The sequence below is a fragment of the Cucumis melo genome, chromosome 3, assembly GCF_025177605.1.
Source record: "Cucumis melo cultivar AY chromosome 3, USDA_Cmelo_AY_1.0, whole genome shotgun sequence".
Lineage (NCBI taxonomy): Eukaryota > Viridiplantae > Streptophyta > Magnoliopsida > Cucurbitales > Cucurbitaceae > Cucumis > Cucumis melo.
Genome location: NC_066859.1, coordinates 25,532,696 through 25,555,701, shown reverse-complemented (window position 1 = coordinate 25,555,701; position 23,006 = coordinate 25,532,696). Strand labels below are relative to the sequence as shown.

General features: G+C 33.1%; 3 protein-coding genes across 8 annotated transcripts; 2 read left to right on the top strand and 1 right to left on the bottom strand.

Moving 5' to 3' along the window:
• Positions 1 to 229: 229 nt before the first annotated feature.
• LOC103488467 (probable inactive purple acid phosphatase 1) lies at positions 230 to 7,122 on the bottom strand. Of its 3 annotated transcripts, XM_008447227.3 has the most exons (14): positions 6,977 to 7,122; positions 6,772 to 6,858; positions 6,286 to 6,473; positions 6,060 to 6,151; positions 5,782 to 5,848; positions 5,555 to 5,677; positions 4,613 to 4,705; positions 4,269 to 4,398; positions 3,899 to 3,980; positions 2,833 to 2,965; positions 2,119 to 2,324; positions 1,907 to 2,032; positions 1,479 to 1,788; positions 230 to 799 (listed from the first exon to the last, which is right to left on the bottom strand). In XM_008447227.3, the coding sequence occupies exons 3-14, from the start codon at positions 6,454 to 6,456 to the stop codon at positions 494 to 496; spliced, it is 1,839 nt and encodes a 612-aa protein (XP_008445449.2). In that variant the 5' UTR covers positions 6,457 to 6,473; positions 6,772 to 6,858; positions 6,977 to 7,122; the 3' UTR covers positions 230 to 493. The 3 variants fall into 3 exon arrangements, with proteins under 3 accessions (XP_008445449.2, XP_050938077.1, XP_016900069.2); XM_051082120.1 differs by lacking the exon at positions 6,977 to 7,122 and having other exon boundaries at positions 6,772 to 6,938; XM_017044580.2 differs by lacking the exons at positions 6,286 to 6,473; positions 6,772 to 6,858; positions 6,977 to 7,122 and having other exon boundaries at positions 5,989 to 6,111.
• Positions 7,123 to 10,400: 3,278 nt separating this feature from the next.
• On the top strand, positions 10,401 to 16,277 carry LOC103488468 (protein root UVB sensitive 3). Of its 3 annotated transcripts, XM_008447228.3 has the most exons (16): positions 10,406 to 10,629; positions 10,721 to 10,869; positions 10,960 to 11,017; positions 11,110 to 11,169; positions 11,486 to 11,524; positions 11,612 to 11,674; positions 11,766 to 11,822; positions 12,081 to 12,144; positions 12,510 to 12,593; positions 13,196 to 13,278; positions 13,361 to 13,490; positions 13,816 to 13,908; positions 14,148 to 14,286; positions 14,893 to 14,939; positions 15,017 to 15,201; positions 15,814 to 16,277. In XM_008447228.3, exons 2-16 carry the CDS (start codon positions 10,754 to 10,756, stop codon positions 15,898 to 15,900), a joined length of 1,305 nt encoding a protein of 434 aa, XP_008445450.2. In that variant the 5' UTR covers positions 10,406 to 10,629; positions 10,721 to 10,753; the 3' UTR covers positions 15,901 to 16,277. The 3 variants fall into 3 exon arrangements, with proteins under 3 accessions (XP_050938076.1, XP_050938075.1, XP_008445450.2); XM_051082118.1 differs by lacking the exon at positions 11,766 to 11,822 and having other exon boundaries at positions 10,405 to 10,629; XM_051082119.1 differs by lacking the exons at positions 14,893 to 14,939; positions 15,017 to 15,201; positions 15,814 to 16,277 and adding an exon at positions 14,452 to 14,803 and having other exon boundaries at positions 10,401 to 10,629.
• Positions 16,278 to 17,782: 1,505 nt separating this feature from the next.
• On the top strand, positions 17,783 to 21,371 carry LOC103488469 (14-3-3-like protein GF14 iota). Of its 2 annotated transcripts, none has more exons than XM_017044533.2 (7): positions 17,783 to 18,177; positions 19,192 to 19,498; positions 19,928 to 20,015; positions 20,119 to 20,228; positions 20,325 to 20,473; positions 20,741 to 20,787; positions 20,902 to 21,371. In XM_017044533.2, the coding sequence occupies exons 1-7, from the start codon at positions 18,102 to 18,104 to the stop codon at positions 20,920 to 20,922; spliced, it is 798 nt and encodes a 265-aa protein (XP_016900022.1). In that variant the 5' UTR covers positions 17,783 to 18,101; the 3' UTR covers positions 20,923 to 21,371. The 2 variants fall into 2 exon arrangements, with proteins under 2 accessions (XP_016900022.1, XP_008445452.1); XM_008447230.3 differs by having other exon boundaries at positions 17,794 to 18,177; positions 20,905 to 21,371.
• Positions 21,372 to 23,006: the final 1,635 nt, after the last annotated feature.

Here is a 23,006-nt window from a genome sequence, read left to right as displayed (position 1 = left end):
GCACATCTAATCTTTTGGTTGATTAAGTATATATGTTATGTCTTAACTAGTTCAACTATACTTTAAACCGATACATAAATTGAGTACAATTTAACAACTCTTACAATGAAGCGCATTCAGGCTTATAAAACACATCTTTCATATTATTACACAAACCGAATACGTTTACCTTTTTCCAGCTTTCCAACTTTATATCTAACAAGCTCAAGATTATTATGAGCCAAACATCTTCTGAAAACCAATACCACCACTCAACTTTTAACTGAAAACGTTTATATATGAAATATCATTAGATAGATGCTTTTATGGTCGAAACTAAAGACAAAATTATTTGAACCAATAATAAGTGGTTGCTGTGTCCTTGCACGTAACTAATATGCAAACAATGAGAGCTTTAGCTGAATACCGAAACCAACTTAAAAAGGCTTATTATTAAGATATGTAGACTAGACTGGAAGATCTTGCGCTTTTTATCAAATGGTCGAACATGAAGTTACGAAGCCAATGTTGTTCTGGGGCAACTATCAACTGCACAGGCTAAAATGTCTCTGTAATCCCTTGATATTCTGAAAGAATCATAAACCTTTCCATCACTGCTCTTCTTGTACTCAAACAAGAGGTTTGAATGGTCAAATGCAGTAAGCTTGACAAATCCATAATCATAATCTCTAAAAATACTCCATTTTGTTTGAAGTGAGATAAATGGTGAAAGGCTTGCTCCTCCCCCACCAGCAACAACATGAATTGTTCCATTCAAGGGGCCCTTGTAGTAGTGTTTCTTCTCATTGGTACAAATATTCTGTGAAAGAAATGGAAGATAGTGCAAACATTTAGCTCTTTTAATATGCATGGGAACAGAATCTAATCGCGTATTGATGGTTGTGCATATTATATGACTGGAAACAGCATATCTTAGTTGGAAAATACTATCTATGCGAAAAAAGGGGGAGGCGGGGAAATAGAGGAAGCATGCTAGAAAAACTAAATGTACTACCGGGTGTTGTTTCTAAATTATGATGTCAAACGGCATTGTAATATTAGAAAGACCGAGAAATCTGCAAAGCTGCAAATTTACGGCAAGATGACGCTTTTTTAGTTAATGGCTAAGGAGGGAAAGAGGGAACTATGAAGCTGTTGTAAGATGTAAACAGGGCCTTGCTTACCACAACTTAAACATATCCCAAAAGTGAAAATGCATGGTATTGTTACAGACTGGAGTGGGTTATTTTTAGATTTGAAGAAGAATGACTTCGAGCCCTAAATTTAATATGGCAACTCAAATAAAAAATGAAATTGAATCATTAAACACTATTGAAGCCTACTGTCAAGGTGGTCACAACTTTTAAATTTGCAACTTGAATCTGTCTTTTTTCTTATCAATTTTTCACGATATTACAAAAAATAATATACGTATTCCTTGTTAAACAACAGCAAACATGGAGAAAAAGAACTTTAGTTGAGACAAAATTCAAGAATACCTGGTAGATGGGACATGTTCTCTCGTAACTATGCACATGGCCATATATAGCAAGATCGACCTTATATTTCTGCCAAAGATTTTGAAGGCTCTCGCGGCCCATTGGTTCTGAAGATGATCCTTGTTCAGCATAAAAAGTGCATGAAGAGTAACCCAGCACACGATGTGCCAGAAAAATTAGCCATGGTTGCTTTTGCCTATCAACAGATGATAGACAGTGCTCAATGAACTTATATTGCTCTGTTCCCTCTCTCCAGTCAAGCTCTGTGTTGGCCACGCAGAAGCGAAACATACCATAGTCTGTGGCATACCTGATATAAAAGGATACACGTGTTGAACTGAGGAATTGTGGATTAAATCCTGAGAATAATGAAAATATGGAGGAACAGCTCCATATGCAACAGAAGTTATCAAAACAAGCTTCATTACCAAAACTTTTCCCGATTCTCAGCAGGGACATAAAACATATTTTGAGCCACTACACCACATTCTCCCCCTGAATCCATGGTGTCATAGAAGGATCCACTCCCTGGCCAGTCACGCTCGTGATTACCACTGTAACACCGTGTGTACAGTTAATAAAAGAAATAAGAACAAACTACCTGGCAAACAATGTGTGAGCCATTTAGGGAAGGAAGTACCTAGCAATCATGTAAGGCACCGTCGATGCAATTGGTCCAATCTGTGCAGTAAACTGATCCCACTGTGAAAGATATCCATTTGCATAACATATATCTCCAATGTGGAAAACTATGTCAATATTTTTCAAATCCTCTATAAGTTGTCTAGTAGTATTGAGAGAGCCACGTTGGAAATTGTTGTATTCATTAGAGCCATCAGCTTCATCCTGTGTAGTATATTAGACAAAGAAAAGTTCTAAAGCCTTTATATGTCGATTGGCTATAAATTGAATGAAACGATTATGTTTCCAGAAAAGCATCTTCTGGATGTGCAAATATAGTTTCTATAGAACTTTTAGTTTGAGCTTGTTATTAAGCATATAATTGAATGAACAATTGGACATGATTTCCAAAATTTTGAACCTTTTCTGTGGGATTTTGCAACATTAGAAAATTTGTAGATGGCATTATATTCTTTTTCAACAAAACTTCTTCCTTATGATTTTCATTAAAGTTGAGGAGTCAAAATTCTACCTCTAACCTTGAGGTGTGTGAATGTACTTTGTGTCTACCTTTTTGAAAAACTACACATCATGCTCTAGCTTTGTCCCCACCATAATATAGGAAACAATTACTAAAAATGTGATTTTGTATACTGAGAATTTACCAAAAAAAGCACTTCAACTCAGCAAGTCATATTATGGTGGTTCTAAAAGTTTAGTAAAAGAACCAAACCTTTCCCATGTCACCAAAAATGACAACTCTTTGTAACGAGTTTTGACCAGGATAAGGCGAGGCTTGGAATTTGTATGTTGAGCTCCAAATATATGTGCCGTTGTTTAATTTATGCCCCAACTTGTATGTATACCTGCATAATAAGTGTATTCAAATATTAACAATCTTTAAGTGGTAATTGGTAATCATCCAGAATGTAGCAAAACTTATAACCTCGCAGAGGAACTCGGCCTTCAAATTTCTCAGAGTTTGTGTGTTACATATTAAGAGGGATATTAAGAGTATTAGTAGGACCATAATTGTAATTACTAGGTAATTAGTGGGACGTGAGTTGGTCATAATTAGAGGAAGTTAGGGAAGTGAGAAGATAAATAGCATTTTGAGAATCAAAGTCCATAGTGCAGAATCTAGAAGAAAGAAAACCCAAGGATATTGATATATCGTAATTTCTCTTTGATATTGCAATATAGCTTTCGATTTTTTTTTCTTATGGTCCTAAAGAAGCATACATACAAATACGACACAACACGGTCAAGATAGACACCATAGCAGGCTACTGTTTATTAAACTAGGCATTTTTGAAAAATATATCAGGTTTGTAAAAGATGGAAATTCAAAGTCAATAAGCTTTAGAATTGATATGTTTAAAAGGATGAGCTCAATGTATTTTGCTTGAAGTATTTTATCTTTTTCCTGTCTTATTGTGTCTCTATGTAATATGTTTAACGAGTGTTATGTGTCTAACAAATGTTTGATTCATTGACTTTGTACAATGAGTGGATACACATATCTATTGTGCGAAGAAGTGCCTAAATGTCTTTCTAAGAAAAAAGTGTCTAAATGTCTGACATGTGTACGTGTTAGACATGTTAGCTACATTGAAGTGTCCGTGTTTCTTAGCCTAATAGTATAACGGTATGCATCTCATTCTCAATGGTATTAAACAGTCCCAATCTTATTATATTTGGATTTGTTTGACGAGAGATCTACAACTAATATAATAATGTATAGCAACTTTTCATTTCTCTAAAAAAGAAATAATCAGTTTGGGATTGATATGACTTACTCTTGGTTGGGCCATAATTCCTTGAGGAAACTGGTATGTATATATCCAGGGTCTCGCCATCCCTCTGTCCTTGCAGGTGCACCTAAAAATATAATCTATGAGATAAAATATCTTTAGATGGAAAAATAGAAAATAGCACAAGTTTGAGTTACTTATAGAAACATTACATTGGCAAATAATACATATAATGACAGAAAATATTGCCAATCCCTCATATAGTCGATTCTTTTAAGTAGATTATTAATCATCATTATGTAAATTTTTAACATCACGTAGTAATAGGGTAGCAGCTACTAAATTTTTGACAGGGTAACAGAGCATGTTTCATATAAATAGTTGTTGCAAATCTAAATTTAGGGAGTTCACATACCACACATGCTGTTGCGATCAAAAGTCAGTGTTCCAGCTGGGGATTGCATAAGGTCTTTTCCATTTTGGCTCCATGCAACCAAAGGTTCGGCCTCATCAATTCCATATCCACTTGTCCATGTTACAGTCATCTGAATATCAATGGTTAAACCATATCATCTTCATGTAGATTTAACTAACAAATTCAAAGCATGAGTGATTATCACAGGCCTATCGACTTGTATATATGAAATTCTGCAATGAAGCTGGTACACTAATGGAAACTAATCATTCAAAAATTTTATATTCACTCGAAAAAGCCCAGGCAAACCAATAGGGATAACAGAAGTGCTAGCTCGTACTTACTTCATTCCAATTTTTCCCTTGTGCCAAGCGTGGGTAAAGTGGTGCATCAGGATTTGCAAAAGTTACACGGTTTGATATTGCCACCACCTTTGGCTAAATATGAAACGGGAAGGAAATAAATAAAATGTAAGCAAACAAATTCACCCAAAAGTTTGCTAAGGTTAAGTGCAATACGCAAGTATCAATATAGCTAAAGGAGAAAGCATGTGAATTGGCCCAGATGATTGTATAATGAAGTGATAAAATCGTTAAGTGCATGAGACAAATTGTCTGGAACATGGACGTAGATACGAGAGAAACCAGACACACAAACATAAAACAGTGAGGCATTAGTTCATATGAGAATAACATCTCTTCTGCAAGCTGTGAAATGCCTTGCCTTGAGTCAACCAACAACATCAAATTAGGTTCTGTATTCGAAATTTAAATAACCCTCATTGTAAGTATCCAAAAAATTGAAAATCTTGAACTAAATTAACTTGATAGGAAGGTAGATTTTAGCAAGAATATGTCATGTTCAACTTATATAATTTAAAATACTAACCCAAGATTTCCATACCCCATAAAAATCCATAATTGCAATGATGTGATAGGTATTGTTTGTTTGTGAGGCTCAATTCTAAGGGGAGGGTGAAAGCAAGAATACAAATCCCAGAAGTAAGAGGAACAAGATAGTTGGAACCTCCTAGATAATGGCGAGTTTAAGCACAATTCACTTTAGGTTCTGGCTTGTGAGCTCACATAACCCAGAAAGCAATTATTCACTTATCTTTTAATTTTAAAATTTCGCATGATAGTGCAAAAGTTCAGAACACAATCCCGAGGCAACAAATCAGTGAAAGAGTAATAAGATCAGACAACACCGGAATCATTGTTGAAAATTGTAGTCCATAAATATTCTGAATCGCTGCAGGGAAATAAAAACCAATAAAGACAGCGTACTTTTGATAAACCACCGGAGAATAATGCGAAAGAGAAGTCTGCTCTCTGGTTTATCAGCTGAAGTTTCAAAAACCCTCGTCCAGTAGTTTTGTAATTGGCATTTGTGTAATTTGCATACAGAAACTGCAATATAATCCATATAATTAGTTTACTATTTGAACTCTCTACGCTGGAAGGTTAAAATAGACGCAAGTCATGTAACAACATAAAAATCAAGCGGAATGGACCTTAATAGGTGCAGAACACAATAATGGTGGATATACTCTTGGATTCTCTCCAGGGCAGGTAGAAGAACTGAAAAAGATTAACCAAAAATTTCCAAGAAAACCATATTAGCATAAAACTAAACAAGAAAAATTCTTAGGAGTTCGGGAACACCAGAAATTAATTCAAACCAATGCAGATGAGATAAGCATAAGAAAAATAGAATAAACCTGAAATTGGCAGGAGAAAATACTCCAGTCCAATCATGAGAGGAGATAAGCATAAGAAAAATAGAATAAACCTGAAATTGGCTGGAGAAAATACTCCAATCCAATCATCAGAGGACGGGTCTGGAGAACTATACTCCAGCGTCACCCATTCTGTATTCTCCCCCTGAAATATCAAATGGACTTACTCAATCAAAAGTAGCGTTAAGAAGAAATAAATGTTAGTTTTTGGAATTCCTGAAGAGTTAAAAACATAATCGTCCATGAAATTAGAACAAAACATAATGGATTGGAGCTTGCCTTCAATCCAAGAATCGATGGAGAGGCTTTAACATTAGCATTTTCATTAAGGGCGAACGTAGTTTTACGAATGGCAATTTTCGAGAAAGGATGGTTTCCATGTGATTTGACTTGATGCAGTGTCGCTAGAATCCATAATATTCCAAGGCAGACAAATCCCAAGAATCTCATCACACCCAAGATCCGAACTGAACCAAAAGATCAAAAAATAAATCGGTAAGAAGATTTTAGCAAACTCCTCTCAAAATTCACCATATAAATAATCCGTAGCCATGACAGTGAGTGGAATACACCTCAACTCAACTTCCACTGCAAGAAAAAATAAATTAACGAACACTGCCAAGTTGACTTTACTCATGAAACGACAATCTCTTCTACTGAAAGTCCACAAGCTCTCAAGTACTTAGTTAATCATGCATACTAAAAGCGAGCTTAAAATTTGTACTCAATTACAATTAACGAAGATTAATCTATGAGAAGAACTACCTGTAAAAGAACTATAGTGCAAGAGATTCGAATTGAACTTCGGGCTTCGGAACTGCTAAGAGACTGTTCTCCGACGACTATCCGCGACTGAATGGCTCGTTTCAAATTCGAAATCAATAGGAACGGATGATGATAAACAACCATTAATGGGGAGCTTTTAAATAAAACGGTATAAGGAATCTCGGGAGTAGATTCCTCTCATTACCTGTTCTTACGCCAGGATTGCGAGACTTTACGTCGCCGTAGACTTGCCACCGTCGATCGGACTTCACCGGAGCAAATTCCATTTTTTACCATTTGACACTTTTTTTGTAAAAGAAAAATATATTTTAATTTAGATTTATTATTTTTTAAATGTTTGAAAATTAAAGTAGACTACAAAGTGATCGAAATATTTATAAAAATACAAAATTTTAAACGATAAATATCTTTTAATATCAATAAACATATTGATAAACATTTGTATAAGTCTTGTGTAGGATAATACTTTAGTTAAATTATCACTTTAATCATGTTTATTTAGTTTAAAAAATATTTAAAATAATAAATTTAGTCCATAAATTTTTTAAATATTTTTAAGAGATGATTAAAGGATGGGAATTTTCATCATTGCATGTGAAACCAAAGAGGATAGAGTGCTTTTCAAGGAAAGCCCACCTGGCCCATTGATTGACCAATAGGAAAGAAAAAGAAATATTTAAAATATTATTTTGTAACATTTCCTTTTCTAGGTAATCCTAGTAATCATGTGTTAAATATCATGAATAATAATAGTGTGTGTATGTGTGTGTGTATATATATATATATATATATATATTATATTTTAATTTTTTTAGTACAACTTGGAGTGGGGGATTTGAATTAGAGACTAGATATGACTATGATGGATCGAAAAACCAAGTCGACTAATCAAACCGAAGTCAGTTTATTGAAAAACAAGAGGGATTGATTGGGATCGATTTCAAAAAGTTTCAAGTCAATAACTTCCAACAAAAAGTATTCATAAGTGTTAAATCGATCGATCAACTTGTACTCATCGATGTCGAAATCGGTTTGAATGTTTTACTAAACTGACAATGGTCAGGGTCGGTTTTGTGAAAATTTTGATTTTAATCGACCCATTATCACCCCTAATCAAAACCTCTTATTCTCGTATACATACAAGTTGAGGGACCTCATGTTAGTTATTATTATAGTATTAGAAAATTTTCATATTATCAACATTTTCCTTTTTGTCGAATAAAAAATAATCAACTAGATTTGTACGTATTGAGATGAAGGGGTCTCAAATTTATGGATGATCATTAATTAGGCAGGTGCCGATATACAAAATCGAAAATTGAAGCCAAAAACCGACCTAGTCGATTTATACTAAGAAAAACCAAAGACCGATGTTGTCAGGTCGGTTCAGTTTATTTAATATTAAATAAATGTTATTATTTAATATTAATATTTAATAACAAATATTAAATACTAATAATGTGTGTATATATAAAAATATATATATATATTTAGGTTCGACCGATCTCGAGTAACAAGGTGGTCTGTTTTGGTCGGTTCTTTGAAATCTTTTAATTAAACTGACCATCGGTCGTTTTTTAATAAAACCGAAACGGATGTCGATTCGGTCGATTTTGGTTGCTTTCGGATGTCAATGCTCACCCCTACTCGAATTTTAAATTTAGTAACCTCTTTAGAAAAAATAATATTAATTTAAATAATTTTTTCAATTTTATTAACATAAACCTGACTCAATTGATATGATATTATACGTCAAGCTTAATATCGGAGGTTTGATCTCACATTGTGTAAAAAAATCTTTAAATTTTATGTTTTTATAATTATTTTTTCAAAAATATTTATTGTTGCTGTTACTCTATATCAATATGCAAAATTGATATTTCACATTTTCGTTAACATTGACATTTTAAACATTATTGTATATTTGCTTCTTTATTTTCTCTACCCTAAATTATTGTAGTTTTTCTTTATTTAAACAAAAATCACATGTTTGATTTTAATTAAAAATGACGTAATCGAACCCACCTAATGTAATATTTGATATGCTCTCACATATTATATATAAAAAAATCAAAAATATTTACAGACGAATTTTCAAAATATAATCAAATCTATTGAATCGTCTAAAGTTGATTTCATTTTTGTTACTATATCTTGCAAAATGTTTCAATTTATTGCTATACATAAGAATTTATCAATAATTTAAGTAAGAAAAATTGAAGAAAATGTTTTAAAATTATTTGAGAAAATATTTAGGAAAAAACAAAATTGGGGTGAAGAGTTTGGAAAAACATTTATGAAAAAACAAAAGAATATAAATATCTGAAAATTATTTAAAAAAACAAAATATGAAGTGAAGAGAATCGGAGAAAACCTTTTTTTTTTTCTTTTTGTTAAGGAGCGTTTGAGATAATGTTTGTTATATTAAAAAAACACCGAAGAAGAAACGTAAAAGTAAATGTTTTTGAAAAATAAATTATAAAAATTTGAGACAACTTTCTGGAAAAGAGAATAAATAAAAAAAAAAACTTGAGAAAACATTTTTCTAAAAATACTTTTGTCAAAACAAAAAATTTATGTGGAAAGAATTCGATAATTTTTTAAATAACAAAGAAGAAAAAATGTTTTAGAAATTATTTTGGAAAAACAAAATTGAAGCGATTTGATAAGAATTTTGGAAAAACACTGAAGAAAAAATGTTTGAGAAAACATTTTGGATTAATATAACTTTTTTAAACGGGTGCTAACAAATCACGCAACTTAATTCGTCCAAATATATTTATTTGTAAAATTTTGATGTGAAGCCCATTAGTGTTAGTATGATTGTATAGTACAAAAGTAAAAAAAATTGGAATAAATATTTTAAAATTATTTGGAAAAAATATATTGGTCAAACCAAATTAGGAGGGAAGAGTTTGAGAAAACATATCTTGAAAAAAACAAATAAGAAAAATATATGAAAAATGTCAAAGTTACAAGAGTTTGAGTAAACGTTTTGAAAAAACATTGTAGAAAAAATGTTAAAATAATTTGGAAAAATACCATTTTGGACATCTTCAAATATAACTAAAAAATTGTAGTACTGAAGTATTTATAGTTTAGTAAGTTTTCTTTATTTTTTTGTTATATTTTATAAATAAAACATTTAATAAAATATTTTGACATCTATATCTATACTATACATAAAATGGTAGATGTAGATAATTTTTTAGTCTTAATTTTATTTCGGTGCGAATAAGAATAGAAAGATGAAATAGCAAACCTACGAACCTAACTTTATAAATTTTATTATTGTGTTAGAAAAGTTTTTCCAAGTATGAATTGTATTAATTATATAATTTTGAGAATTTCAGGGTCGGAAATTGTCTCAGACGAGAGGGAAATCTTCAAATGCACGGTGAATTGCGGAGGAAGTGAGAATTATTTATTCTAAAACATTTCGCAGCCGGAGACGAGGAATCTCCATTACTGCCTCGTGGATCTCTGACTAGAGCGTATGTGATTTTTGCAATTTACTTTTTTTTTTAATAAGTTATTTTTATAAAAACTTTTAAAAGAAAAATGTAAGTTTTTGGACTTTTTGTAATCTCATTTATGACGTAATATTTCCATTTCGTCAACGAATACCTCTCCACTCTTCGACTCTTCACTCATTGGTGGAAGCCGTTGGCAGAACTTCATTCCCGGCAGAAATTCGACCATCCTTTTCGATCTTACAAATCTCACAAAACCCATCCCTCCGACGGGGCCACTAATTCTGTTTCTTCCTCTCAGTAGGAAACTCACCATCGACGCAAGGCCATGGCAGTTCTCATCTACAGCAGTTGAAATCTGGTGGTAAGCTCGAATGTTTAATTGTTTTGAGGTTTTAGCTTTCTTTTCGTTCCGAGGTTTAAACACTTCCTTAATATGAATTCAATTAAATTAGAATATAAGTCATTCGAGCTTCGAATCACATCATATGGCTCGGAAAATTTTTCAATCAGAAGTGGTATTGGAAGAATGGAATGGTTCTTCTTCGTTGGAGCTTCGGAAGACTGCCATTCTATCCGCTTCTCCTTCCCTCCTCATTCAAAGGCACTGTTCCGATTCCCTTTCCCTCTTAGATTCCACTCACCGCGTTTGGAACTTTTTATTGATATTTCCTTTTCCTGTTTCTATCTATAGATCTGGTTCCCGTTTCAGACTCGTGGGGAGACGATTCTTTGACGCCTTTGTACCGGAGGCAAGCTTGTGTTTGGATTTCTATGACTCTAGGCAGTCTACTTTTGTTTGTTTGTTTGCCTTTCTTATTATCAATCTTTCGTTTAATTGCAGGGGTTTCCTAGTAGTGTGACCCCCGATTATGTTCCTTTTCAAATATGGGACTCATTGCAGGTAAAAGTTCATTTTACCTGTTTCACTCCTTTTACATCTGGGAGTCCTAATCACCATGAATTTGAGCCAATATAAATAATATAAAGCGTTGAGGGAATGTGTTCAAGCAACATTTATTAGTTACCAAGGATTTTACATCTTGCGTGTTGTCTTGACCATCGAATGTAGGCATGTTTGACAGCCACTAGACTAGTGGAGATACGTAAAACCTGGCCATGATACTCATAGAAGAAAAAATAACATTTGACAATTTTATGTTTAGTATCGCAACATTTTCCAGTTAGAATGGTGAGTTATGACTTTCATTCTCTTTCAGGGTCTATCAACATACATTAGGACCATGCTCTCTACCCAAGTAAGGCGTAATTAAAATTTATTTTTATGTAATGTGCAATTTAGTTTCTTCTAAATTTAATATGCATTTACGCCTAATCTTTCCTAGGCTCTCCTGAGTGCCATTGGGGTTGGAGAGCAATCAGCTACTGTCATTGGTGCTACATTTCAGGTAAATTTGAAATGGAACTTCTAATAGTCGATCTCAAGACTGTGTGGATTGGAAGAAAATAGATATCTATAACTTTTTTCAAACTTTCCAGTGGTTTTTGAGGGATTTAACTGGAATGCTTGGAGGCATCTTATTCACATTTTACCAGGTATGCTATATTCTTCTGTAATCGTAAATAAACATATGTTTGGTTTATATACATGGTAATTTGATGGAAAATTAGTTCCCCAATAGCTTTAATAAAGTAATAATTTTATCCTTAATCTTTTCCCATCAGCTTCAATATTTTAGTAAAAATATGTATGGAATTCAAGACTTATAGAGTACTCTAGAATTGTGTTCACCATTTCTATTATGATTCTCTCTTTGTTGATTATGTCATAGCAACGACAGTTGTACGTTTCAGGGATCTAATCTGGACAGCAATGCCAAAATGTGGCGCTTGGTTGCAGATTTCATGAATGATCTTGGTATGTGTATTCTTCCCCTTATTCTTTACTGAACCTGCAATAAGTTATCTTACTAGGACAAGTACAGGAAAACGGATATCTAATGGATAAGGCATACTCAATTTCCGTGGAGAGTTTCCATTGTCATGTAAAGTATCATATCTTTTAGCTTTTAACTTTTGTTCATAGCCAAGCAAACTAACCTACATCCATGGCTCGTAACTGCTAATTTGGATCTTAGTGAATATTGTGCCAATACTGGCCCTGGAATTGTTGAGTAAATATATCTCTAATTTTTGGAAAGGCAACAACACCGAGCATTTTCACTTGTCGATGTTGCATTGACTCTTGTGCCTTAAGATAACCACCGACTTTGTACTGAACAGGTATGTTGATGGACCTCGTTTCCCCCTTGTTTCCTTCAGCATTTATGCTTATCGTTTGCTTGGGGAGCTTGTCAAGATCATTCAGTAAGTCCATGGAAAATTTTGAGATTTGCATCTAAGTATGGTATTATCATGTAAAGTTTGGGGGTTTTCAATTGATATCACATTTCTACGTTGTTGTAAACATTGCTTTATTATAGGGAAACAATCATTTTTAACTCTGACGTCTATCTCTATTTCATATCTAGTTCAGAAATCAATTTAAACTTTTATTATTTAATTTCATTGAATTGAACCTTAAATTTTTTTGTACATTTTCATCAAAAGAGAAAATTACTCTTGAACCAATCAATAGAGCATATAAAGTTCAACTAACAAAGCACCCAAATGTTGACTCAGCAGTGACCAACGCAAATTCGAGTACACCAATTCTTGCTAAAAAGCCATCCAACACAGATTGTAGAACTAGTACCTAAAAGATAACCTCGTCTAGCCTAAAGGTGTCCAGAATAAGCAAAAAAAAAAAAAAAAAAAAAAAAAAAAACTTCAGGAAAATGGAAACTCGAGTCCAGAAAAGGCGGGTATTGTTGGTTGTTAGGGTGGGAACACGTGCTAATTCATGCACCCTAGTATCCTAATTATTGGATGTAATTCTTATGCTAACTATAGATTTTAATCCAAATCAGCCGGTGTGGCAAGTGGAGCTACTAGAGCTGCTTTAACACAACATTTTGCCCTTCAGAACAATGCTGCTGATATATCTGCCAAGGTATAGAGCTAGCCGCTTTCCAGGTGGAATGAACTCTGATCCGGATATATTGTAATGACAATTGTCAATCTTGCACCAATAGGAAGGAAGTCAAGAAACAGTAGCAACAATGATAGGCATGGCGATTGGTATGCTTCTTGCTCGTATCACTATGGGATGCCCACTGGCCATCTGGCTTTCTTTTCTATCCCTCACATTGTTTCATATGTACGGTGAGTTTTTCATTAAATGCTGAGTTAATACTTGTATGCGATAAATATGTTATTTGCTTGAGCAAATCCTCACTTTATAGTCTATATTGACGTGACATTTAATTTTTATATTTCCTAAATGGTAAAAGTTCAAAATTTAGATCATCATTTCTTATGAACACGTTGTCAACTTTTCTTAATAAGGCTTCTAGGTTCAAAATGTTTATTTGTCTTCACGAAGAGAAAAAAGAGGGAGAATATATTTTATGAATTGATGACAGATTTCGTAAGTGCCTAGATAACTGTCTCACAATTTTGTAAAAGTTCTGCTTGTGATTTTGTGCAGCAAATTACAAGGCTGTTTGCTGCCTTTCCTTGACTTCACTCAACCCTCAGAGGTGTTCGATTGCTTTGCAGCACTATATTCAGACTGCCCAAGGTGATGCCCAATGTCTATATTCTTTCCTGGTGTTACTTATTTTGCTTCATTTTGTGTATGATCCCGACGCTATTTTTATGTATGTACACTGCAAATTCCATTAACACACATGTTGAGATGTGTGATTTATGCGGTAAAATTCTTCTAAAATTTACCTCTTTCTGAAATAAATAAAAATTAGCTGCTTTCTAGTCTCTTGTTTAAAGAAAATTTAATCCTGCGACTGAACCTGCATTCAGTTCTCTCTCCTCAACAGGTTTCTAAGATGGAGCATGTTTTACCCGCATGGGCTTCGTCATGGAGTTTAAGGAGCATTAAGTTAATCCATACACGTGTACGGTTAGGAGTGAGGGTCTCCTCTCTTCATCACACAGAAATGTGAGCTTTTTCTAACCAGCTCATGAACTTCATAAGTTTTCTGTGATTCCATCGCACAAAAAATGCCTTCTTAACATGCATAATAAAGGAGCAGGAGATATACTTTTGGCCAATATTGTTCCTGCAACTTTTTACCATGCTTTTACTATTTTCTTCTCTTATTAGTTAGATACGGACAAAAAGATCACTTGATAAATGAACGAGGAGCAGGTTATAAGCCAAAGAGCTATAAGAAAGATTTCAAATGGACAAGCTTTGGAAGCAATTCTTACTAGACTCGATATTTAAAGAACTCCCAAGTATTTAAAATGCTTGCATAGGTGGAAGCGAAAATAATAGTGGTTGTAATTGTACTAAATACATTTATGTATTGTTTCCCTTTTTTCTCTTTTGAAAAATATTAGATACACGATTACTCCTTAAATAGGTCAATCAAATATGGTACATCTGTTGCAAGTTTCAAGACATTTAGTATTATGTAAAGAAGACGTGCAATTTTGAAGACTGAATTTTTTCCTGTTGGTTGTCATCTTTTTCTTTCTTTCTTTTCTTTCCCCCACAGTTCATAAAATGAATATGGCGTAATAACATTTTATTGTGGTACAGAAAGGAGCTGTTGCATTTGGCAGGTGCTAATAATAACGATAAAAAAGGTTGGAATGGTTTTAAATATTTAAATTTCTAGCTGTATTTGATCACCCCATCTGATCGTATGTTATTTGGTTGGCAGAGAAGTACCTTCTAGTGGAGAGGGAGGGAACTATCAGTGTTATTGTGCAAAAAGATGCAACTGCTAATGACATCTTCCAATCATTCGTTCATGCACTTGTTATGGCTTATGTTCCTGATCAGGAGTCCAGACATTTGGAAAGCATGTCATGGATGGATAAACATTATGAATGTTTTATTGAAAAGGTATTCTCTCTCTAATGTTTCTGAAGTTCTGTAAGTTGCCAAGTTTTCGTTTCCTTTCTTATTCTCTTAGCCTTTTCTTTTTTTCAGCTTCCTCAAAAGAAGCTTATAAAAGACCACTTTTAACCAGACTGCAAGAATTAATTACAGCAATGTAGAAATTTAGCAAATGGCTCAAATCAACTCCGAATCTCTTCTCTTCTCCTTATAATTTCTAAAGTTCCATTTCCTATCAAACTCCCAATTGGCAGCTTTTACTTTTACTCCCACGACATTTGCCATTTCCCTTTAGTTCTAGTGCTTTTTTGGAGGGATGAATCAGAGTGACGTGAATCTCAGTAGACCTTTCGTATTAGTATTCCATCGAGTTAGTAGAGTACAAAAAAAAAAAAAGAACCTGTCTAACTTCAAACCTCAATCCTTTGGCTGAAGGGAAAATGAAAAAGGAGTTGAACCATCTAGCAAAACCATCATATTTCTTAACTAAAGCTCGGTTTCTTACCAAGAAACTCACGAAAGACTTCAAGAATACAATCTCAAGACGATATTTTCGTAATTTTACATTCAGTATATCTGTAATTTTCGTTGCATTTACACCTTTCCATTACCTTGTAGCTGAAGATATCAGGATGGAAAACAGATCGTCTACTTTCTCCTTCTGTTTGTTGGAGAGCAAACTGGGGGTCTAGGAAAACCGATTAAACTTCAGTGGTCATTAACCATAAAAGAGCAACACGAGGACGTAATTTCTAATTTGACCATATTGGTTGATTCATCATCCATGCTTGGATGGAGCAAATCTGCAAACAGATTCATTCTGGTCTTATAGTAGTTAAGGAATAAACAACAGTTTATTGATTATGGTTTTTGATATTCTCTAACTGAGTGCTTCTTTTGATGATACCTGGCAGCAAATTTTTGAAAAGTATGCATTAGTTCTTGCAATTAATGTTTAAATTCAAGAGTAGAAAAGAGTTGGGATTCTTTTAAGCATAAGCTCAACTACCTAAGTATTGGGTTTGCTGGATGTATGATTCAGAATTTGGAGGAAAAATGAGAGTTGTCATACTGTTTAGAGATGGAGTATTGTTTTTATATTTTTTCTGACATCAAATACGGTTGAAATTACAAAACGTAACTTTACACATGATTGGCTTGTCGCTCTCCTCTTCATCCTCTCGCTTATTCCTAGATCAAATCTTTATCATCCCAATAATTTGTCCTTCATTCCATTTCATACTTGGTCTTAAATAATATAAACTTTATTTTGAGAAGACATTGTACCAAAGGAATATAATCTTAATCTATATCCAAACTCTTCTTTCAATCTTTATTATAACAACAAACCCTAGCATTTACATAATGTTTTCTTTTTCTTCCTCAATTTGGCATTTTAAGAGATTCATTCTCAACTATATAGACAACAAATCATGTGTACCATCAATTAGTTACTTTTCAACAATGAGACGTTGACTTGTTTGAAGGATTTAGTTCCCATAACTGAACAATGTTACTTCATACATTAGACAATCAAAGAGTAAATTCACGACTATAGAATCATCTTCAACATTCATGATATGAATGTCTTACCTTTAAAATCTAAAAGGCAAGATCAACGATTACTATTTAATATTGGACCACTTAAATTGAAAATAAATGCCTCTAATCTAAATTTTAACTTTATAGTTTAATAGATAAGACATCAATTACTTTTCAGGAGGTTGACAGGTTCAACCTCATTATATAATTCTTGAAGTAAGAACTAATATTTTAACTTAAACAATTCCATTCTAAATCACATAGATGAACTTTACTAAGATTATCAAACAAGTCAAGACATCATTCATGTTATTTACAATATCAATTGCAAACCTTCAGATGACTTTAATATCAAAAACCATTTGTCTCCTCAACAGGCTCATGTGTTCTAACAGTAGGACTATTAATTTTTCCATATGGGAGCAAAGCTCCAACTTCTAATAACAATGAAATCTTTTTCGTTTATAGATACATGTTGTTTACCTAACCAAAATTTACATAGTGAATAATGATGATATAATCTCCATCTTTGAAGGTTAGAGGTTCATTTCTCTACTAGTAATTTGTTGTAATAGAAAGAATATATAAACAAAAAAAGGTGAATGATGTTTGAAATCTCAATTTTAACATATCCAATACCACGTATATAAAATTAATCAATCTGATGAAGAAATTCACAAAATGATAGTTTTAATTTAGGAAAAATACCAATCTAGGGATGACAACTATTTTCAATGGTGCAAGTCTTTTTTGAGATGAAACAAAAAAAATAAAGCCATAAGGTGTAAATTAATTGATAAATATTAAAGGTAAATGTACAATTGTAATGAAAATTCTACTAAAAGTAACAAAACATAGTAAAATTATTGCAAATTGATAAAATTGTTAAAAATATTTATAAATATAAAAAAAGATTTACGATCAACAATCAAATTCTAAAACTATATTTAAAAGGAAAAACAATATTTAAAAAAAGAAAGGGAAAAGGAAAATACCGGAAATAGAAAAAGGGGGAGAAAAAAGTGGTTGTAAAAAGAAGAGGGAGAAGAAGAAGAAGCCATAAATGGAATTGAAAGGGCAAAGCACAATTTTCGCGCTTTTTGCATTACGTACAACCACAACCAGAACCTCTCCAACTAATCCAACGGTTCAGATTCAGTCTTCTTCTTCTTCCTCTTCATTCATTCATTCCCCAAAACCTCCATTTTCACCTCTCGTCTTAACTCCCCCGACTCTTCCCCTTCTCTCTTCCTCTCTATATTCTCTTCTTCTTCTTCTTCCCCTTCTTCTCTGGTTCTCTCTCTGTTCTTCACTTTCTTCCCCCCCCCCCCCCCCCCCACGGCCCCGCCTCATTCTCTGTAACAATGTCTTCCGCCGAGAAGGAAAGAGAGACCCAGGTTTACATGGCCAAACTCGCCGAGCAGGCCGAACGCTATGACGGTACACACACGCCTCCATCATCACTATGATTACGCCTTTTCCTTTTCTTCTCCTGCATTGTTTCTTTCCTTTCATGAAGATATGGCTAATGATCTGTTTTTTTGTTTTGCTTTGCTTTTGATGATTTTGTTTTCTACGTTCTCTGTTTTTCTTTTTCTTTTTTATTGGAGTTTTTTCTTTTGTTTTTGTTTTTGTTTTTTTTTTTTTTTACGTTGAGTTTGTGGTTGAAATGGTGATTCATATTGCTAATTATCTGTTTTATGATTTTCTTTTTGGAAATGTGGATGGAAATTGTTAATGTTGGTTTCTAGGTTCTTTTAGGTTTTGGTATTTCTTTTCGTGTTGAATTTGTAGTCGAAATGCTGATTGGTGTTGGTAATGATCTGTTGGTTTGGATTATGATTTTGTTTTTGGAAATGTGGACGGGAACTTGTTGAGGTTGTTTTCTAGCCTCTCTCTCTCCCTCAAGGTTATGGCATTGATTTTCATGTCGAATTTGTAGTTGAAATGCTGATTTAATTACTAATGATCTGTTGTTTTGCATCGATTATGATTTTGCTTTTGGAAATGTTAATGGAAATTGTTAATGTTATTGTTTCGATCTTTTTAGGTTTTGGCATTGCTTTTCATGTCGAATTTATAGTTGAAATGATGATTTATTTTCTAGTGATCTGTTGTTTTGTCTTGGATAATGATTCCGTTTTTGGAAATGTGAACGGAAAATTGTTGTTGTTGTTGTTGTTTCCTAGGTTCTTGTAGGTTTTGGCATTGCTTTTCGTGTTGAATTTGTAGTTGCAATGTTGATTCATTAGCATTTCAACTTTTGTGTGTGCCGCTTTTGCGTTTGAGAAATTAGAAGTTATCAGTTACTGGATCTTACTGTAACCTGCCTATGTTTGATTCTTGATATTAACTTAATTCCTTGTTGTTTTGTTGAGTCATTGGAGGATGTTCCATATCTGTGAGGTGAAGGTTTTTCTTTACGGAGTTTGATTGATTGGTCCAATGATGCAGAAATGGTCGAGTGTATGAAGAATATTGCAAAACTTGACCTCGAACTAACTGTAGAGGAGAGGAACCTTCTTTCTGTGGGGTACAAAAATGTCATAGGTGCACGACGAGCCTCTTGGCGCATCATGTCTTCAATTGAGCAGAAAGAGGAGTCCAAGGGGAATGAGAACATTGTAAAATTGATAAAGAGTTACCGCCAAAAAGTGGAGGAGGAGCTTACAAAGATTTGCGGTGATATTCTCTCTATCATTGACAAGCATCTAATCCCTCATTCGTCCTCTGCAGAAGCCACTGTTTTCTACTACAAGATGTGAGTTCTTTTTTTTTTTTTTTTTTTTTTTTTTTTTGTGCTTACAACCAATCCCAATTTTGATGCTCTGCGTACTTTTCATCATTGGCTAAATAATTTTTGTTATAATTCTAATCCAAATGGTGCAAATTTGATACTGATGAATTTCTGTTTTCCTATGTTTCTTTTTTGAATATTGGTGGCCTTTGATTCCACCTAAGTACATCACCGAAGGTTCGCACGCCCCAATGCCGGGGATATATGTTCTGTTCATTCTCAAAATCTATCAGATAGGCCATAGCTAGGTTGATAAGAATATGGTTGATCTAATTATTTTATTGTCCATCCCTTTTCTTATAGTATGAGTTAGTTATGCGTACAATTTGATCCTAATGTGTTTTAGCCAGTCTTGGTATGGTGTAGTTACTGCCATGGCATCCATGATTTCAGGAAAGGTGACTACTATCGTTATCTTGCTGAGTTCAAGACAGATCAAGATAGAAAAGAGGCTGCTGATCAGTCGTTGAAGGGATATGAGGCATTTATTTTCTTTATAACATTCAAGTTTCACATCATTAAATATAAATGAACAATAGCCTCCTTTGCAATTGTTTGAGGTTCTAATGCCATTTTTGTAACAGGCTGCATCAGGTACTGCTAATAACGAACTCCCATCAACCCACCCAATCCGTCTTGGCCTTGCCCTCAACTTTTCTGTCTTCTACTATGAGATTATGAACTCTCCTGAGAGGTATTGTCCATAGAATCCTACTAGTTTTCAGTTCTAATACTGCCATTGAAAACCCTTTACCCGTGTAATGTTATGCCATCTTTTTCTCTCTTGCAGAGCTTGCCATTTGGCTAAACAAGCTTTTGATGAGGCAATCGCGGAGTTGGATACCTTGAGTGAGGAATCATACAAGGACAGCACTCTGATCATGCAGCTGTTGAGAGATAACCTCACCCTCTGGACCTCAGATTTGCCTGAAGATGGCGGTATTTCTCATAATTGATTCTTATTTCATGTTTGAATCTACCGTTAATTTCCTGCTTTTGAAATTTATGCCTATTCGATTTCCTTTAGTCAAATTCAAAAAACAAACTCAAGTTTTTATTACTTGATTTTTCAAAATAACGATAGAAAGTAGTATTTATAAACGTAATTCAACATTTCCTTATTTGCTTCCTCCGATAAAGTTCTTATTCACGAGTTGAGTTAGCTGTGCACATTAACTGATATTCCCAAACGAACAAATTCAACAGGTGACGAAAACTTCAAAGCTGAGGAATCCAAACCTGCTGAACCCGAGGTAATAAGCACATTAAAACCATTTTTTTTTTCTTTCGATTTGAAACTTTAAAAGCATTTCTTCTACTTTTTAAAGAAGTAGTGTTGATTGTATATTTTATTAAATGAATATAAGCAGGCCCAGCAAGCGAAATGAAAGATGATGGCCAATCTACACAATTGATGTGTTGAGATGGAAGAAGAAGTGTTTGTGTTCCTTTTAAAAGAGAAATTTTTAAGAATAGCTCTAAAACACAGTGTGGGGATTGGACTGCACAATAAAGATTCAATTCATTGCGGCGTTTTTTTGAAAAACCGTTTTGGTTTTGGTTCAACTAAAAAACTATATGAAAAAGAAAAGGATGGAGTTTTTTTTCCTACCCTTTTTTTTTTGTTTCAACTTACTTAAAACAAAAATATTAATCTCATGTCTTTCCACTCATTATTTTCATTTTACTGATTCCTTATTAAAAAAAAAAAAAAAAAAAAAAAAAAAAAAAAAAAACCTTAAGTGGTGGAGCATTGAATCATAACATATTTATTCTTATTGTAATACACTATTTATATAATGATTGTATCGAAATATATCCACAAACTTCTTTCTTCTTCTTTTTTCTTTTTCCTTTCTTCTACGCCATATTATATAATAATATTACTATATGATGCTAGAAATTTCTGTCTTTTCAATTTCTGTTTTGATGTATTATATACAAAATTCTCAATCATGTCTTGGTGTTGAAAAACAAATTGCCTAATTTTGCTAACTAAAAACTGTCTTGTTTTTTTAATTTGAAAAAATAATAATAAAAAGAAAGATAAGTGCATACAACCCAAAATTTAGGTTCGATAGCCAAAATGTTCTTAGATCAATACACATAGTATTCTTATTATAAATTTTGGAGTGAGGAGTTCGATCTCTCTCTACATATATTTGAACAAAAAAAAAGAGATAAAAAGAAGTCAGAATAGAATTTACCCCATTTCTTACAACTTGTGTTTTGACACCTTTTGTTTGCATTAGCATCTGAAAATTATCTTAACAACCTTATTGTTTAAAGTGTGTAGTAGGGCTCTCGAGTCACCCTCATAGTCTCGTTCTACTATATATACCATCACTTTCAGTCCTTATTGTTCACTTTGTTACTTTGGTGTTTGCTCTCTTTTAATGATAACTAAAAGAATTCGAGAGCAAGAGAATTGAGAGAATGATGAGCTAAAAAAAAAAAAAAAAAAGAAGAAGAAATCTAAACTCTGACTAAAGAGTAGCCCGAGGAAAATCCAAACTTATATGCACAATGTTATGTTTTGATAATTTCTTTCTCATATGGTACAAGCAGAGAAGTAAATAAGAAGTACAGAGAAAGATAGAAATGGAAAGGAAGATAGATAAAGTGGAAACTGAGGGATGAGGAGGAGGAGATGACCACATAGCTGGAGGTGTTGGAAGAATGATGTAAATCAAAATATTAAAAGGTGGAGTTGTCGCACATCTCACCGTAAAATATCATCTCAATTTGTCATGTGATTGGTGTAATGTTTTTGATGTGTGCTTTTATAATTAGAGAAAATATTTTTGTAGTTGTAATAATCTTTCACGGTAAAAATTTTTTAGTCGGTGATTTTTTTTTTCAACTTGGTGCTTCCGATATTAATTCTTTTGTTCCTAATTTTATTACTTTCTGTTAACTTCTCTATTTTTTTTTTTGTTTTCTCATTTTTGATGTTAATTGGAGAATTTTGCTAACACGAGCATGAGATAGAGTGAGAAAGGGATGTGTTTTTGTTTTAATTGTTATTTATATATCTTTTTTAATTGCATAATTTTTCACATCAACGTTGATACATAGTTTACAACTTAAATCTAAGCTTTCAATTTTGTGAATTCTAACTTCAAACTTAAATAAGTATATCAATTTACGTTTGTGGACTTAAGTATATTATGTTTCAATCACCATTAAGAGGGCATTGTTGGATATGGCCAACAACAAAAACAAATGAACTCTTGCGTGTGAGATTTTGGAGAGGAAGATGGCAAAGATTCTAAAACCTCTACTCCAATTGCATGGAATTCAATTTTCCCTCTTTGAAAAAAAAATCATTAATAAATTAAATAAAACTTTAAAATCATAGAAATAAAAAATAAACAGCATAATTATTGAAAATAGAAAATGAAGCACTGTTCTAAAATTCAAAAGCACTCTAAGCCTAATGGAATTTTCTTTGACAAGTTTATCTCTTAAA

Coding starts and splice junctions, on each gene's coding strand:
- LOC103488467 (XM_008447227.3), bottom strand. CDS start 6,456: ATGAGATTCTTGGGATTTGTCTGCCTTGGAATATTATGGATTCTAGCG. Junction 2,966..3,898: donor GAATTATGGCCCAACCAAGA/GTAAGTCATATC, acceptor CTTATTATGCAG/GTATACATACAAGTTGGGGC. Junction 2,033..2,118: donor GTGCCTTACATGATTGCTAG/GTACTTCCTTCC, acceptor ACGGTGTTACAG/TGGTAATCACGAGCGTGACT.
- LOC103488468 (XM_008447228.3), top strand. CDS start 10,754: ATGGCTCGGAAAATTTTTCAATCAGAAGTGGTATTGGAAGAATGGAAT. Junction 11,823..12,080: donor TCTTATTCACATTTTACCAG/GTATGCTATATT, acceptor TGTACGTTTCAG/GGATCTAATCTGGACAGCAA. Junction 13,909..14,147: donor CTATATTCAGACTGCCCAAG/GTGATGCCCAAT, acceptor ACCTGCATTCAG/TTCTCTCTCCTCAACAGGTT.
- LOC103488469 (XM_017044533.2), top strand. CDS start 18,102: ATGTCTTCCGCCGAGAAGGAAAGAGAGACCCAGGTTTACATGGCCAAA. Junction 19,499..19,927: donor ACTGTTTTCTACTACAAGAT/GTGAGTTCTTTT, acceptor CCATGATTTCAG/GAAAGGTGACTACTATCGTT. Junction 20,016..20,118: donor AGTCGTTGAAGGGATATGAG/GCATTTATTTTC, acceptor TTTTTGTAACAG/GCTGCATCAGGTACTGCTAA.